Genomic DNA, 18,689 nt, shown 5'->3' on the forward strand with positions numbered 1-18,689 from the left:
GACTGCTCAAGATGTTCCTTAAGACGTAGCTTGGTCTCTTCGATGAGGGTATCAAGGTTGGGAAGGGGTACAATTTTGTGAAGAATCTCTACGGGGGTGAATTGAGGAAGACCACTAATTGTACGGAGAAGGTGCCGATTTAATATATGAAGATCCTTTACGTGAGCTGGGCGAAGATCATATACTGGAAAGCCGTAAGTGAGGCGCCCGTGTGCTATTGCACGGCCAAGCATTGTACATGCCTGCTGACGGGCACCCCCAAACTTATTGGAGATGCTGAGGATGGCGTGCAAGGTGTTGCGCCAAGTGGCTTTCAGATGAAGGATCCATTTACGGGGGCTTTTACAACTGCTAATGGGAAGGCCGAGGAGACGAATGGTGCCGTTATGAGAATCCAGCTGCGTATCCCCGATCTGGATGGAAATTATTTGATCTGAATTTGTGCGATTTTTGCCGTCAACGCTGAGTAGCTCTGTTTTAGTGGGTGATAGCCGTAGTTGAAACTGGGAAAGGGAGCGTTCAAGGCTCAATACGGCAGCCTGCAGTTCCGTTTGCATGGGATCTTTAGAGGGATAGTCTTTAGCTTTTGTCCAGACCACTACGTCGTCTGCATAAAAGGCAAACCGAGCAGCAGTGTCTTGTTCAAGTGTTCGTGCCACCCGATTCATGGCTAGGTTAAACAAAATTGGAGCTAAGATGGAGCCTTGTGGAACACCGCGATCTAAATAGAAAGTGGTCGGCTGGTGTATGGAAGCATTTAGTCGAATGGGTCAATGCTGAAGGAAATTTCGTACCCAATTTTGAGCGCTTCGACTGGGGAACGCACTAGCCAATTCTTGCAATATGCCCGATTGACTAACATTATCGAAAGCTTTGTGAATTGTTGCGTCTTGTAGCGACCGCAGTCTGCTGGTAGCGGGGCCGGTCGCCGTCGCTTCGTCGAGCCAGGACTAGGGGAGAGCTTAGAGCAAACTCAACGGGTTTATTTACATTTTTACAGTGAGTTGTCGAGATGAAGACAGAAGACTGCTCTTGGCGGGCCGCAGCACGCCCTTTTTGTTGACCCCCGATCCCTAGTTCCCTAGGTTGGGGATCCCCATACAAAACAATGCGGACCAATGGTGATGTGTAAGTTCCTCGCTGTGAAGCACCGCCCTCGGGTAGGGACACGCCTTTCAGGTATGTCGACAGATGCACAGCACACGCACACACACACACCCTTGCCACTCGTCAGGAGCATGTAGTAGAGGAGAAGAACGGAAGACGCGCGAGCGCCTCGTATCTTTTTGGTGTCCGCCGCGCGCTGCGTTCCCACGGTGGGGTTCTCACACATACTTCCCAGGGAGCTAACAAGGTTCGTGGAATCTCTCCGGGAAGGGTTAATGGCTTGACCATTGCCACTGCCTTCTTCGCTGTGCTGCCGCCGCCACTGGGTCCCATTGTCCGGTCGTCGCCGTCTGGGCTTTCACGCGCACACGCGTTCAGTTGCTTAGGCCGGGGGACGAGCGGCGGCTCCTTAATCCCTTTTGGGCAACAACACTCAACACCGCTCAAAAGCCGCTGTCAATCAGTGGCCGCCGCCGCGTTGTCGGCGTCCTTTCGTTTCCGTCGACAAGCGGTGGGGAGGTCGACCGGCGGGTGACTGACCCGCGCAAACATGGCGCCAGTAAGTCATAACAGAATGTCCAGTGCAATCACATAATCTGGCAAATCCTTGCGAGCAGTTCTGTTAATGACGCGACGTAGTAGCCATAGGTAGTCATGAGTGCTCAGATGGGGTCGGAAGCCTGTGAGAGCGGGGTGGAACCATCCTGAGCACTCAAGGTGGTGCATTAGTCTATTGTTTATCATTCTCTCGATCAGTTTACATAGGACCGGAGTTAATGCTACTGGGCGCAAGTACTGGGGGGTATTTAGGTCCTTACCAGGCTTCGGTATTGGATGAATTATGGTAATTTTAAGATGGTCAGGGACCGTTCCTGAGGTCCAATGATCGTTCACAAGTTTAAGTAGAACGTCCAGGGCGTGCGGGGGAAGATTTCGTAGATCCTGCCATTTGACATGATCATGCCCTGGTGCTGATTTTGAACGGCCTTGTGAGATGGCTGTCTGAAGCTCTCCCATAGTGAGGAGAGAATCTAGCTGTGGGAGGGGATCGATAACGTCAATAACGGGACGGTCCGGGAGAACCGATGGATCCTTTACAGCATGAGGGAAGAATGCGTGAACGAGATTATCTTCTACTTGAGAGTAACCTTGCGTTAGGCACATGTCATCAATGATGGGCAGCTTTTTCTTGGCGCGGCCATTCAGGCTACGGAAAACGCGCCATAGACGGGAGAGACCCGATTCATGGCCGAGTTGCTGACAGAGATCGTGCCAGTTTTCGCATTGAAGGTTGACCTGATATTGTCTAATGATGGTATAATGGTGTTTGAGCTGCATTAAATGATGATGTTGCTTACCACCCGTGCGATAACGATGGGTAAGGCGCTCTGCTTTTTTGAGAAGACGAAACATGTGCGTGTCAGGTTGCCCGACATCCACCGTACACGTGATGAACTCGATCGCAGTGTTGCGAGCTGAGGTAATGGATCTCACAAAATCAGCAAAGTCATAGCAGGAATCAGCAGAAAAATGATCTCTAAATGAAGTCCAATTTACGTGATTCACAGTGTGACGGGTACGAAGTTTCTTATTGTTGATATAGAGAAGGACGGGATAGTGATCACTACCCCAGGTGCAGTTAAGCGTCTTCCACGTTCGGATGGTGCCAGGAGTGGTGAGAGTTAAATCCGGAGTAGTGTCACTTTGTTTAGGATGGAGGCCTATGCGGGTATAGACGCCAGGTTTATTCCGTAGGTGTAAGGGGCTAAATTCAAGTGCCTGTTCGAGGAGCCTGCCACGCGGATGAGTGCACGAGTAGCCCCAAAGAGCGTTCGGGGCGTTGAAGTCTCCTCCAACTAGGATAGGACCTGTAAAATTTAGTGAACTAAGATATGGAATCCAATCGTAAGCATTCGAAGGTACAGAACCTTTACCAGGGGGACAGTATACGGACACCAGAAGCATTGGCTTTCCCCCAGGTGGAAGCACTCTAACAATGACAACTTCGCGATGAATTGTACTGGCCTTATCCCACTTGTGCTGCACTGCCTGACATGAATTATGGACAATAACAGCCGCTAAGCCCGGAAAATGTGGTTGTCCAGCACCATTGCGGGTGTACGTTGGAATAGTCGGATCTACAAACGTGTTATAATTGGAGATCTTACAAGGTGCGCGGGTTTCCTGCAAAAGAAGAGCAAGAGGTTTTAAGGCGGCTATCTGAGATTTTAAAAGCGGTCCTGTTTAGAGGAAGCTACGGAAATTCCATTGTATGATGAGCCGATTAATTGAAGATGCGGGTTGCATTTTGGGGACTTAAATGTTCTTTTTTCGTTTAGATTCGTTAGAAGGCGGCGTCTGTGGCAGAATTGTTTGAAACAGCTCACCAATCTGCGTGGCGATATGAGTGATTTCATCCTTGAGGGAGGTGACTTGCACTTGGAGAGCGACAATTTACGTTGGATGCCTTCTGCCAGTATTTGTTGTTTTCAAACTTCAGGCGAGCGTCCCGCTGTGCGAGCTTCTGCTCGGTAAGGTAACTCTGAGTGGGAGTTTTTGTGGTCGACCTGATCTCTTCTGCATTTTTTCGGCTCGTACGAGATCGGCTGCGATGCTTTGAGACGGAGTGGACCGTGTCCGGCGATGGTGACTGACGATGGGTCAATGCCTAACGAAGGGCTGTCATTTCGTTGTGCATAGCCGCCATCTCTGACCGCAGTTCAGAGAGACTGCGGCGAAGCTGGGCATTTTCGACGACCAATGGATGGTTTTCGGGTAACTTGGATGGGGTTCCCACTAGAGTAGATGCCCATGTGACCCCTTGTGGTACGGTGCGGGTGTTCGTGGTTCGACCCTTTGCCGGAGGGGATTGCTTGATGGCGGACGTCGAGTTTGGGCTACGTTCTTCTTTCTTGGGGACACGGCTTGGGCACACCTTGCTAACGGCGAGGTGGCCGTTCTCCTTGCATACGACACAGTACGTTGTCGAGTCACACTCAGCTTCTGCGCTGTGCGCTCGTCCACACTCACCACACACGCTCGGAGAGGGCAATACTTAGACATGCGGCCAAGGCAGTGGCAGTTGAAGCATACGAGTCTCTTAGGTCGATATTCTGCTACCCGTACTAATTCCATGTAGTACTTGACGGTTTGTGGCAGAGTTGATGAGTTGAAGGTCAGAATAGCCCGGTCGGATTTTCCAATCTTTTGCACTTTTAAAATTTCGGCGTGCTCACATCGCACCCACCTGTGAATGGTCGCATCGCTCTCGGCTGGATCCACATGAATGACACCACGTGTCGTGTTCTTGTTGGACGGGATCGGCTTAATGGCTACTTCTATTGTTTCAGTGCGGCCGTTGTGAAAAATGGACAAGTGGTCAATTTTGCTGAGTCGGTTAGCATGCGCTTCATCATACAGGGCTATGTGAGCGCTGTTCGCTAGATCATCATATGTGACAGACGCCATCTCTGCCAGTTCGGCACTGGGTGCAGTGTGACCAATGATAGACGCGATTGCATGTCTTGGGATTTGCCTGATATGAATTTTCACCAGTGGTCTGAGCTGCAATGTAAACCTGGACCGACTCACCCGATCATCCCGCGTGGGTCTTCTCCTCTTTGGCAGCGGGATCCGCTGCCATCCTTCAGCAGCGTCATTAATGTGGGTAGAGTCCATTTCTAGCATTGAGTCCGTTGTATCACTGGCGTCTCTACATTCTTCCATTTAGTGATTGCTGAGTGCCTTGTATTGGGGAGCACAGCTTCCAGAAAGTGCCTGCTGTGTAGACTCGGCTGGGTTCATTTCGGGTGCGTGGGCTGGTAGATCGCCTTCGAAGAGAGCCCATTTGCGACGGTGGCCGCGGCGGGAGTGGCGAGCGCGCCACCTGCAGCCGCAGGTTGTGAGTTGGCGGGGCGGAGATTCCGGGCAGTTAGGCTTAGGCTGCGGCCGGGCTGATACGGTGAAGTCTGGGCCGCTTCCAAGAGTTTGTGAACCTTTACCGGAAAAAAAAGAAATACTCGCGTCGCACACGATTTTTTTTTTCCCTCTTGCCGTAACCCGTAGTGTTCCGCATTCGATTTCTGACCTCAGTGAGGGCTCTAACCGCCCCTTCAAATAAGGTCCAAATACATAACACGACGAAAAAAAAAACATTCTGTGTCAGGTTAGGTATCGTTAGATTCTTGGCTTATACAGCAAACGCGTGATCGTTTTGCCGTCGATGGTTCGAGATAACCACGCTAGTTTCGAGCAACGCCGCTTTCCAGCCACTCTGGGCACTGTACGTCCGACGTGTCTTTAAGAAATCTTGCGGATACGTCTGACGTATCTTTAATGAATAAAGCTCCGTACAGGGGTTTTTTTTTTTGCACTCAAAACCGGCATGCATGAAACCAGCTGATCAGACGCCATTTGCTGTTGTGTAAGGTAACTTACGAATGTAGTATCCGCGGGTTCAAATCTCGTGATGCAGTAGCTTTTTTTTTGCGTTGCTGGAGTGTTTTAATAGCTATACTTCACGCCTGTTTTACAATTCACGTGGTGAAGCCAGGACCAATTCAGCCGTCATTAAAGTTACGTACGATCATCTGCAATCGTTAATAATGATTAACAACTAACAGTGACTCTGGCCAGTCAGTGGTCGGAAGCGGTTTCGCCGGTTGGGTGAAAATCAAAAAAGACTGCTGTCACCACGCATCAGTTGGGTTTCCTCTGGACGGAACTTTAGTGACAGTTGATATTAAAGCGCCCGGATAAGCTCGCTAAGGTGGCTCAGAGGTCTGAGTGAAACCGACGTACTTTAAAAAGTTTCGTGGATACGTCCAAAGTATCTTTAAGAAATATTGCGGGTACGTCCGACTTACCTTTAGACACGGCGTTGTTTAATTGTGAAGCATGTACCCACAAGCCCGCACTACCCCGCTTTTTCGGTAACTAAGCTTTCACAGTGGTTTCAGACGCGAAGGAAAAAGTGAAAGCGCCTATCGAAAGTGTTGCAAGGTCCCTTTAAGAGGAAAGAAGATTCAGAAGTGCTGTTTCTCTCGCACCATTTGCTCGCCGATTCGGTGGCGTCGAGTGTGATAGTTCCCCCTGGAAAATCCCTATAATCTTTCATGTTTCGCCTACACACCCTGCAAGCGAACAAAAAAAAAATTAAGCGCAAAATTTGTAAACGATTCACTTTTGAAACGTGAGATAGCCTAGAAACACATTGCCAGCCAGTGTGACACCCTAACGTTCCGTGGGCTAACCGACATAGATGGCACACCGCGTTTCTGTCCCGCTGCCCTATACTAATTAAACGAAGGCTTAACACATCTGCAAAACGGACATGGCATAATTTCACGCTGGAGTCAAAAACTAAGACTTGTACTCCAGTGCCCCTTTGAGGCAAGTGTCGGGTGGCTACGCATGCAAAAGGAACGGCCGTCTTAGTTTAGGGTTTTAACAAAAAAAAAACCAACAAGTACGGTGCCGAGATTATTTATGGGCTTTCTGCATCTAGCATTGGGTAAGCGCTGCTGTATCTTAACTGCAAAGTAGTCCTCAATTATCTTTTGGCCCTTGAGTGAATCCTCCAGGAGGCGGAGATCGAATCAAATTATAATATTTTGCTATAATTCCGAGCTTACAACATGATCATTGATCACACCTTGGTTACCTTTCCAGCAAATTTCCAGCAAAGGCGGTGTTTGCCATTTGAGCAGGGTACGGATCAAGTAATTGTGATGATGTTCAGGTTAGGGAGATCTCCGGACGCGGAAGATAGAGGACAGGAGCAAGAAATCGCGACACCGGTTCGACGAATGAGGAAAACGAACATTTATGGGGGACGGCAAGTTAGGGCAAGGGCAAATGCTAACCAGGCTAGCACTTAACAAAAGCTACAAGCGACAGTTCGACGGAACCAAACTAGTGTAAAGAGTGACTATTAGTCCCCCACACAAAAGTATGATTCAAGGTTCTCGCGACCAGAGGGAGTCTCACGCGGTCACTGCACAGGGATGTCGTTGCGGAGCTTGAAGGCACGAGCGATGCAGACGTCTTCAGAAGTAACAGCCCGGACCGAGGCGCAGCTGCTGAAGAAGCGAGGGCCAGGTAGAGAAGGCACAATGGAATGGTCTAGGGAAGAATAGGTGCACGGGTGGAAAGGCCAAGGCCGGGCGTTGCCAGTGGCGACGTGGTGTCTCGAAGTTCTGTACCAACGGTCGCAGAATACCTGGTTCCTCGCCGTCCTGACGGCCGGCTTCCGGAACCATCGAGCCCGCCAGGCAGCCCATCTTGTTGTTGTTGTTGTTCCTTAACATTATTGGCGCATACCCAATCAGGGGATCCGCCAAACGTCAGTCGTTAATTCGAATGAGATTACTGCCTAGGTGGATGATTCAATTCCGAGCTTAATTCTTCCTCCTCGTCTTCGTTTTCCTTGTTCCGGTCGCTGTTTCGCAATACAAAATGATGATGACCAGCGACGACACCTTGCACTGGTCCTTTTCCTTTTGATTTTGAGCACCTCACCACAGTAATTGCATCTAGTCTAATGCTCAAAAACCATCCCAAATTTTATCCCCAAACGTTCTGTTGATCCTAAATTTTACGAGTGAACAACTCCCGAAGCCGAAAGTAAAAGCTAGAGCTAGATATAAAAAGCTGCTGCCACTGACACTACCTGCAGACGGTTAATTAAAGCATTCGCTGAAGCCTACTTACATAAGTTAAAAATTCCCTGCAGCACTAGTCCACTGCTCGGAATGTATTTTGTGGTGAAGCCTATTTTCCGAGCAATCGCCTGCGGCAAGAATTTCAAAAATCCGTTCGCTGTCACCGAATCTACGCGAGATGAAAAATCGCGCATAATCGTTTGTTATAATGTAGTTTCAAGAAAATTTGTGTTTCCATACTCACTTATCATTTTGTTAAATTGTTGAGCCAGCAGCTGATGGCTGATCACTGTTGTAGGGTTGTGTTTTGTATATGCAGCTCAAGTGTTGCTTGTCCCGTTGAATGTAACAAGTTTTTGTTTTTTGAGACACAAATGTTGCCTAAGGTGATAATTTTGAATCTTGTATTTCTCACGTTTCTTCTAGTCGGGTATATGTTGTCTAAGGCAAAAACTCGTGATTTTTATTTCTTACAATTTTTTTTCCATTCATTGAGCCAATGCATACTTTAAAACGGTTTAGGCTTTATTTCAATAAAATAGTTGTTTTGGCACTTTGCATTGATGTTTCTTGCATGTCTTCATGGCTGACCTTATAGGGTCATAGTAGTATATGTATGGTATTTTTTTTACCCTTTCGACTCTGAAGGGATTCTGTTTGCTCGAGTCGCAAAATAGTCGACTGGACTTCTTATTTGCAGATTTTGAGCCTCCGTGACCGTGCTGCAGAGTCCTGCATGCTCTATCTCAGGTGTCACGGGACTCCCTTTCAGCAAGTCAGGGCGACTTCGCTGGGGTCATGTAGTAGCCAAAGTAGCCAAGCGGGCTCTCTCTAGCCAAACGGAGAGTCCGTGTGACTACTTTTACTAGTCGCAAAGTAGTCATGAAGACTCTCTTCGTTTGAAAATGAGGAGTCGTGGTGACCTGTCCTACAGAGTCCTGCATACCCTTTTTTGACTCGGTCTAACAGAGTCACAAGACTTTGCAGCATTTGCTTCCGCAATGCTGCAAAGAAGATACCTCGACATTGCGGCATTTGCTTCCGCAATACCGCAATGTCGAGGTATCTTCGTTGTTATCAAATTGCCGAGGAAGGAAATGCGGATACGTCACCCAAGGAGGAATGAAGAAAAAAACTGCGGCAGTCGGCCTTTGCAAAAGGGGGTGAGTGAATTCTATGCAAAAGCCAAGCGGTGAGGGAGGGTAGCATAATCTCATCATCTCGAATGAAAAAAAAAGTGCCACGAAACGGCGCTGTCGTCTTTCTCGTTCGGTGCTCCCGCGACCACCTTCAAATCGATCCTGACTGTACAACACGGCTATCCAAGAAACCACGCACATGACACCGTTCGAGCTTGTCTACGGAAGGCGGCCGACTACGATGCTTGACGCCATGCTTCCGCACGTAGAAGACGACGATTTCAACGCCGACGTCCAACGATACTTTCAGCGTGCGCAGGAGGCCCGCCAGCTTGCTCGAGTTCGTGCAACGGACCAGCAGCAGGTGGATGCCGACCGCTAAAACTCCGACGCCGAGACGCCGAGTACCACCCAGGAGATTGTGTGTGGGTTTGGACTCCCATACGACGACGCGGACTGAGTGAGAAGCTTCTACGACGGTATTTCGGACTCTACCAGATTCTACGACGTGTTGGCCAACTTACCTACGAAGTAGTCCCCGATGGTGATTCCGGCACATCTCGACGACGCACGCGACCAGAAGTAAGTATTCCACATGGTTCGCTTAAAACCTTTCTACGCACGATGACGGACTTTTATTTTTTATTTGTTCGGACTGTCGCTTATGTTAGCATCGGGCCGATGCACTGTTAGAGAGGGGGGGGGGGGGGGGGGTAATGCCGCGAGCCATGCATTGGGTTTGTTTATTTATGTTCTGCTTTTACCGCCCAGCTGCGCCGGTCTGTGTTATCTGTATGTTAAGGGAAGCACGCGTTCCATTCTTTCTATGCCGCATGTGTTATCTATTCTGATAGGGAGAGAGTTCCGAACTAACGTGAACAGCCTAGAATGATCTTCTTTGTTCTGGATGTAAATCGACGGTTCGAGTGTTTGCAGACGCCGCAGCTTTAATTCGAGTCGCCGACACCAGTCTACGCACGTCACCTTGTTGACTGCTGTTTCGCCGCCTGTGTATTCTTTGAGTTGTTAGGGGAGCACAAGTTCGCTCCAATAAACTTGTTTTAAAGCAACGCTTTCTACCTCTACCCCCTAAGGGTTCTTTCGCGACCGTTGGTGTCACCAGAAAACTCCAGCGAACAAATAAAAGGATTTACCGGCACCACCGGGAATCGAACCTGGACTAACAAAGCGAGAGCCCGTTGTCTTACCGATGTAGCTACGAGCCCACGCGAAGACGGGGAAGACGGGTGGTGTACTCACCAAGCATTTCTACGGGTTTACCCCCTGCGTTCTTGCTGAATGCCACGTGAAAGAGTCACGCGACTACTCACGCCCGTCTAGCGGCCCTGTGCGCTCCTTGCTCATGTGCTAAGAGTTACAAAAATTAAAGAAAGCTTACACCAATGCATGCAATCTCAATTGTAGTACGCCAATGTGCTAAAGCCTGAGCCTCCAGTGTTCACGTTAAAAATCACAGCTCCTTGTCGTCCGTCCTCACGCCAAACCTAGGAATACATTCAAATACTCCTTGATGGCCAGGCCATCACACCAAGCCCCAGCATCAATATCCTGGGCCTACATCTCGAGGCTAACACCAAGAGTGACGTCTCCTTGCAGCGCCTCAAAAACAGCATTAATCAAATCATACACATGATCAGGCGAGTTGCCACCAAGAAGCGAGGCCTAAAGGAATCCAGTACCTTTCGATTAATTGAAGCTTTTGTCCTCTCGAGAGTCACTTGCGTACACACCTGTCTTCTTCTCGACAAGGAAGACATAGAAATGCTTTATATAGTGATTAGAAAGGCGGTCGAGCAGGTCATTGGTCTTCTCATGAGTGCGTCCACACAGAGGCTGCTTAGCGCGGGGCTCCAACACGGTGGAAGAGCTGATAGAAGGCCATCTTTCTAACCAGAAGGGCTGATTCAGAACTGCGGTGGGTAACCGCATGCTTCGCCAGATTGGCTGGGCAGCCCAGAATGTCACTCCGCTTGACGTACTCCCAGACTCTTGGGGAATAAAACTAAAGATGCTCCCTTTGCTTAGAAATATGAACCCCTCACATGACGAGGGTCACCAAAAAGCACGGGCTCAGGCGCTAAATGCCACCCTCGGTGGGGATCATGCAGTTATCTACAGAGACGCCTCCAAACATCGAGGGCAGCAATACGCCATCCTCGTGGCTACCTCCAGAACCAACCTCCTTGCGTGTACCTCGCTTAGGACCCAAGAAATGACGGCAGCAGAAGAGGCAGCCATCACCTTGGCTCTCACTCAACCAGGGGTTCGGAGGGTAGTCACCGATTCCCAGCAAGCCTACTGGAATTACCAGTCGGTTTGGGTGTACCTGTACTGCGCGTGCTATAGACCACTCCCCAAACGGTTCCATTCAGCTCATCTGGACACCCCCTCACGCTTCAATGGAGGGCAACAAATGCGCCCACCCAACAAGCCTGCGCTTCTTCCCACAGCCTACGCGTCTTCACTTAATGTATCCGAATCGCTAAGACGCCGAATGTAAATTCTGCTCAGAAGTAGGAACACTCCGCCCCGTAATCGGGGTGTGCTACTTTAGCCATGCGCACCCTCCTTTCTTTCCGTCAACTACCCAACAAGAGCAATGGGAGATGATGCTGTTCAGGCACTCTCTACCTACCCAGCTTCAGCGGGTGGACAGAACACATGCCGCGCGGACTGCATATAGGCCCCACAGAAGCAGGAATCACTCCCCAGGGCTGCACCCTGGGCCGTTCACAAATCTGAACAGAAGCATTTCTCTTCTCTGACGCAAATCTCGTCGCCTCCGTCCGCGGCGCAGAGACGGAGAAGTCACATCGTCTAACACCGGACCAGGTTGGAGCTTACTTTAATTTTATAAAAAAAAGTTTCCACTCTTGTGCTACACCAATACAACTCAACCAAACACCATTCATGCATCATGCATTGATTTAAGCTTACCAAGAATATCTCCTTGAAGTAATAAATGGCGTGGTCAAGTGCATTTCACTTCTCTCTGGTTTTACTCTTTGTAGAGCGATGTGAGTGAATTTAAGTGACGTCGCATGGGTAATCGTTATGGGTGCCGTTTACAGCTTTGCTTTCTAACCACATTCACGGGGTGGATTGGCGCGATTTTTTTTCTTGAAGACAGCTGCGTCGTCTTTGGCTACGTGACAATATAGCTCGCAGGATGCAGCGGATCATTTCGTCATATGGCAGCGCATTGTCGAAAACACCTTTTCGGCTGCGACATATGTCCGCGTGTCTTGAGGCAACCTTTTTGTTGCCTCAAGGCATGTACACGGTATGCGTCTTGCGACAACACAAAATCTGCGTTGATACAATTGTTGTCAAAACATCTGTATGTTGGTTCGGAGACTGCGACGTTCCGTTAACGTAGCCGTGCTGAATGCACCGTTTTCGTCGTTTACTATTAAATGGTATATGGCGGCGCTCTTCACCAACCTCAATGAAAAAATAACGATGCGGAAAGTGAAATATTGCAGTCGGTTGATGATCGGTACCCGATTAGCATACGTGAAACGTTGCGTGAGCCGTTCTGTTGCATTTTTCATTTCCCAAGGTGCGCCAATATTGCAAAGAATGAAAGCGCTAACACAAGAACGAGTGAGTAGACACACACAGAGTGCTAACTTCCAACGGATTTATAAGCCGGCGACTTCCTGTATAAATTACGTGGAAAACTGGCGCACCTCATAATGCGTATTTATTAATATCACATTCAATTTAAACAAATCACACTCTTTCTTCGAAATGGCCACCCAGGCATTGCTAACACACTGGTATGCCGCATTCCTTATCAACTAAGTCTCTTTTATATCTCCCGTGAGCTGATTTTTCCTGTCTGGAACAATTGCGCGCTTCACGAACAGAGGTTTGCAAACAAGTTGCTTGCAGTATGACGCCGGCCACCCCTTCGAAGCTGTTCGTGACATTCTGGCTGTGCTCTGAGGTATTCATTGAGGCAGCGGCCACTTTGGCCTATGTACCTTTTCAAACAATATTGTGTGAACGAGCTGACGGCATGGGTCGAACAACGTTTTATTGCCGATAACGAAGGGTTTATGTAGGCTGGGCGAGTGACGTCACGCTCACGCAGGAGCGACAGCTTGCGCTCGTTATCGCTGCAGTGTCAACTCGGTTACACCTTCCTTTCCTTGGCGAAATCAAGATCGCTCCGACAGGGGGTACCGACGAGGCTCGCGACGTTCCCGAGAGCTTCTCCGTGGCAGTGGCGGCTCTGGAACGGGACCGGAGTCTGGCAAGCCTGAGGAAGGTGTTGGGGGTAGTGTCGGGACACGGTAGTTCTGGAACCTCCCGGAGATGTTCCCGTGTGCGTCGCATTTCTCGGCCGTCTTCTGTTTTCACTAGCACAGAGCGGGGAGCTCCTGCTGATCCCAGCACAACGACCGGGGACCACGTCCGTGTGTGCGTGTCGTACACCGAGGCCCTCTGACCGGGTGAGAGGGTGCGCAGGTCCCTAGCTCCTCGATTGTAGTAGACCCTCTGTTTGTGGCGAATATCCTGGAGACGGGTGTGCACCTCCCGGCTTGGCAATGGTGACGGCTTCAGGTGGCAGGAGGGAACTGGTAGCAGCGTTCTCGTTTGTCGACCCATCAGCCTCTGCACAGGTGACTTCAAAATAGCATCACGTGGAGTATTGCGCAACTCAAGCAGAGCTAAATAGAAGTCGGGGCTATTATAGGAACACTTCTTTAGTAGCGTTTTCGCTTCTTGAACTGCCCTTTCGGCCATGCCATTTGCACGAGGATGATAAGGGCTTGACGTCACGTGGGTGACTCCTAGTTCATGCAGAAATTCACGGAACTCGTGGCTACTAAATGGGGGCCCGTTGTCACTACAGAGCTTCACTGGTAAGCCATGGACAGAGAAAACTTTCGCGCACCACTCCTTCAAGTGCCGGGCTGTTGTGTATTGAAACTCCTGTATTTCAAAATAAAAGGAGTAGAAGTCTACAATTATGGCAAACTCTTTACCACCGTGATGGAATAAGTCCATGCCAACTATCTCCCATGGCAGAGTGGGGACATCATGAGGCAGTAGAGGCATCTTCGTGTTTTGCTTTTGGTGAGCCTGGCAAACTTTGCATGATGCTGCAACCTGGTCAATGTCGCTGGACATTGATGGCCAAAACATGACACTCCTTGCCCGAATTTTCATCTTTTCCGCCCCTGAGTGGGCCAAATGAAGACGAAGGATTTCTGCTCTCTTAGCGCTTGGTACGGTTACCTTGTTGCTGCGAAAGACGAGGCCATCTTGTGCATGCATCTCTTCTCGATACGCCCAATATGGTCTGGCGCTTGCTGGCACGTCCTCTTTGTTTTCCGGCCAGTCAGTCTCGGCGTAGGATCGGACGGTCGACAGAGCAGGATCGTTGGCGGTTGCTGCACGGAGCTCCTCGAGGCGACGCTCGGAAGCTGGAACGAGGGCAATGACGTTAACATTGAAACGCTCGGTTTCTTCCGCCAATAAGGCCTTGCTTGGAAAACGAGAGAGCGCATCAGCCAAAAACAGCTCTTTTCCTGGCTTGTACAGTAGATTGATGGCGTATCGCTGCAATGTCAGTCGCATTCGTTGCAGTCGAAGTGGACACTGGTGAAGTGGCTTACTGAAAATTGGCACCAACGGACGATGGTCGGTTTCCACTGTAACCTCAGGCTGGCCGAAAATATAATCGTGAAATTTTTTGCAGCCATGCACAATCGCCAGAGCTTCCTTTTCAATCTGCGCGTACCGCGTCTGCGCATCGCTGAGCGATCTAGACGAGAAAGCGATAGGGCGGCCGTCTTGTATCAGAACGGCGCCAACGCCCATGTGGCTGGCGTCAACAGAGAGGGTGACTGGCTTTTTCGGGTCAAAGTAAGCAAGCACTGGCGCTGTTACTAAGGCCTGGCGCAGCTCATTGAAGCTGCTTTGCTCTTTTTCAGTCCAGACCCAGGCAATATCTTTGCGCAGCAGAGTTCTAAGTGGGGCGGTGAGCACAGACATTCGCGGAATGAAGCGCTGCACGTAATTCATTGTTCCGAGAAATACTTTCAATTCCTTACTGTTACTCGGCGCTGGCATGTCCAAAATGGCTTGGACGCGATCGGGATCAAGGCTCAGTCCCTGCTTGGTGAGAACGTGTTCCAAGTACCGAACTTGCTTCTGCAAAAAGGCACATTTCTGCAAGTTCAGACGGAGGTTGTGCTCACGGCAGCGTGCAAGCACACCGGTCAAGTTGTTGTCATGCTCTTCCTTCGTTGTGCCCCAGACTAATATGTCGTCCATTACAACAGCTACTCCGGACAGTCCCTCCAAGAGGCGGTGCATGGCTGCTTGAAATATTTCCGGGGCAGAAGCAATTCCAAAAGGCATGCGGAGAAACCGATAGCGCCCGTAAGGAGTGCTCATTGTGCACAATTTAGAGCTGCTGTCAGAAAGTTTTATTTGCCAGAACCCGGATGCTGCGTCCAAGGTAGAAAAATATTTGGCTCCAGATAGTCGTTGCGCGACCTCTTCTAGAACAGGCATAGGGTAGTGTTCACGCAGCATAACCTTGTTAAGCTCTGTTGGGTCGAGACAAATTCGTACTTTATCACCTTTAACTACGGCGACCATATAGCTGGACCATTCAGTTGGTTCGGTTACCTTGGTTATGACGTTTTGCTCCTCCATGCGTTGAAGTTCGGCCTTTACTTTTTCTTCAATGGCGACCGAAACCCTTCTGGCTGGCACAACGACACCGGCGGCGCCCGGCTTGAGCTTCATGTCGTACTCAAAATTTTTTAGCTGTCCCAATCCTGTGAAAACATCTGCGAAGGGCTGCGCCGCTGGGTACAGTTGTTGTGTCTCAACGCTATCGATGCGATAAATTAAGCCAAGGCTTTCTGCTGCTGCTCCGCTGAGTGTCACCGGCACGTTTTGCTCAATGACGAAGAAGGTTTCATCATGCTGTTTATCGTTCACGGATAGCGACAACTTCACTTTAAACTGCGCAGTCGTTTTGTGCCCGAAAAAACTCCTTAACGTAGCTCGGCAGGCTTGATGCGTCTTTCTCGGAAGACGCATCAAGCAACACATCTTGCTTTGAAATCACACAACAGTTTGCCCCTGTATCAAGTTTGCAGACCATCGGACGGCCTTCAACGCAAACTGTCGCGGTCCACTGGTCGCTAGCGAGTGCGCTCACGGTTAAAGCGTCCAGAAAAAAATCTGACCCTTCTTCAACAGGCAGCTCTCTTATTTCCTTGCGCCTTGAATCTTCGCTGCGCAAGAAGGACGACTGCACGCACGCTTGGGCGAAATGATTCAATCCTCCGCATTTCTTGCATGCTTTTCCTATCGCTGGACAGCGACCACTACGATGAATTTTGTAGCCGCATTTGCTACATGGCTTTGAAACTCTGTCCAACGCATTTACGGCTGCAGTTTCAGCGCCTTCAATAGTGCCACGTATCTGCCGAAACTGCTCCTCGCCTTGCTCTTGAATGCGACACATTTCGACTACTCTTTGGTAAGATGGGTTTTCCGAAATTAACTTCTTTTGCAGGCTCTTGTCCCTAATGCCGAGTATGATGCGGCTACGAAGCATGCGCTCTTCTAAGTCTCCAAAGTCGCAGTGTTTGGCTAGCGTTCGCAATTCGACAAGCCAGTCATTGAAACTTTCGTCCTCTTTTTGGTCTCGGGAGCCGAAGCAAAACTCATGGTAAGTGAGGTTCTTCGCGGGCTTGTAGAAGTCTTCAAATTTTTGAATTATGAGGTTTACATCGATTGTGTCCTCTCCTGGCTCAAACTTGAACGAAGCGTACGCTTTTCTAGCCTCTTCTCCAATGGTCACTAAAAGCGTCGCCGCCTGCACTTCTTTCGGTTGCTTGTTCAGCTGAGTAGCCGTGGAAAACAGTTGAAACTCACTTTTCCAGGTCTTCCACCCAAGCCAAGCGTCTCGCGATGTGTCGAGGGGCTTCGGAGGCGGCAGGAGCGTTGTCGGCAATGCAGGCGGTGTCGGCAACGCAAGCGGTGTCGTCATGCTGGCTGTTTTCCGCTGCCACCATGTGAACGAGCTGACGGCATGGGTCGAACAACGTTTTATTGCCGATAACAAAGGGTTTATGTAGGCTAGGCGAGTGACGTCACGCTCACGCAGGAGCGACAGCTTGCGCTCGTTATCGCTGCAGTGTCAACTCGGTTACATATTGATTATCGACGGCTGCCCTGGACCTCAAATGAGATCTGGGGAAGCATCGTGAGCTCCACAAGAGGGCGACGTCTCGCCAACGCTATCCACAATCATGATTTGGACATTTTGATTGACGCTTCGCCGACATTTTTCTAAGGCGCTACCTACAGCAGCTGCCTAGACCTCGCATTTATATCTAGACGCCTTTTGCCCCAAGCTGCGTGGTAGGGTGATGTTGACTCCTACGGAAGTGCCCACATATGTACAGTTCACTTGGTGCCAAGGTCCACACGTACATGGTTAGCACGTTACACTGACTGGCAAGTGGTTCGGTCTTCTGTTGAATTGTCCTGTGATAGCTTGGCTTCAGTGACTGGTTTTGAACTGAGCATCGTCCAGGCAACCAGGGATGCATCCCGCAGTGCCGCACGTTCCTCTCAAGGCAATCCAGGGGATGCTTTGTACCAAATGCTTCGTGATGTTCGACGTCGGGCTGAAAGGCGATACAGACGGACAAAAGCTGTCTATGACCTGACAGCGTCTCGTAGAGACCAGAAACGTGTGCAGAGATTTTTAAAGAATCTTGGCCTACACCGCTGACATCGTCCTGCTCCAGATTAGACCCACGGAAGCCATTTTCTAGAATAATAATAATAATAATAATAATAATTTATTCATTTTCAATACTGCCAGTCTCATACGAGACCAGAGCAGAAGGGCATCAGTTATTGGATACGCAACACGCAGTTTTCAGTTTCACATTTGTACAGCGGCATATTTGTCAGACAATGTCTAAGAGGACACAGGCTGGAGGCAGAAATGCCTTAAGGGGACTCGAGGCCTTTACAAAATTCACTAGGTACATTTAAAAAAAAATGGCGTTGATTACATACAAACACTGAACAGTCGGTGCATACTTAAAGATGGCATACAAGACAGTTCTACTTATCAAGTAGACAATACGACACTAGTTGTACGCAAACACAAGAGCACTGGCAACAATACACCACAAAAAACATACACTTTGGTAACGTAGAACCAGTTATTGCAACCAGAAAAATAAATTCGTTTACGCGCAATTGTACGCGAACATTTAAACAACAAAAATAACCGCTAGAAAACAATACGGCTCACCAAAAGAGAAAAAGATAACTAAAAAATTATTTACAGAACATGCCCTCGATTTTTGAGGTGAACTCTGACATTGATTGTATACTGGTAATCGAGAAAATCTAAACTATTCCATTCTCTTATTGACAGGGGAAAGAATGAATGCTTGAAGCAATCGCTGTTAAAGGTGTATTCGGTAATGGTGTACGCATGTTTGTGTCTTAGTTCTCTGGATTCTGCTAGGGAGATGTATTTTGATGCATCGATGCGGCTGCGGTTATGAAGCAAGTTGTGTATAAATTTTAATCGTACCAGTTTTGCACTTGTCGCTAGCGTAGGAAGACCACAAGATTCTAAAAGGTTAGTGGGCGAGTCGGTACGTTTATACTTGCTGTAGTTAAACCTTACGGCCTTCCTTTGTACCCGTTCTAACCTTGCAATATGAGTGGCATATTGAGGAAACCAAACCTT

At 49.2% G+C, this 18,689-nt stretch overlaps 1 protein-coding gene across 1 annotated transcript; it reads right to left on the minus strand.

Annotated features, from left to right (window-relative positions):
• Positions 1-1,769: 1,769 nt before the first annotated feature.
• On the minus strand, positions 1,770-15,967 carry LOC144166961 (uncharacterized). The gene is made up of 5 exons (XM_077696395.1): positions 15,581-15,967; positions 14,998-15,058; positions 14,180-14,367; positions 13,112-13,564; positions 1,770-1,787 (listed from the first exon to the last, which is right to left on the minus strand). The coding sequence occupies exons 1-5, from the start codon at positions 15,698-15,700 to the stop codon at positions 1,770-1,772; spliced, it is 840 nt and encodes a 279-aa protein (XP_077552521.1). The 5' UTR covers positions 15,701-15,967.
• Between the last annotated feature and the right edge of the window lie 2,722 nt (positions 15,968-18,689).

Source organism: Haemaphysalis longicornis, unplaced genomic scaffold (genome assembly GCF_048455015.1).
Source record: "Haemaphysalis longicornis isolate Haplotype H1 unplaced genomic scaffold, Haemaphysalis longicornis Haplotype H1 scaffold_2, whole genome shotgun sequence".
NCBI classification, from domain to species: Eukaryota; Metazoa; Arthropoda; class Arachnida; order Ixodida; family Ixodidae; genus Haemaphysalis; species Haemaphysalis longicornis.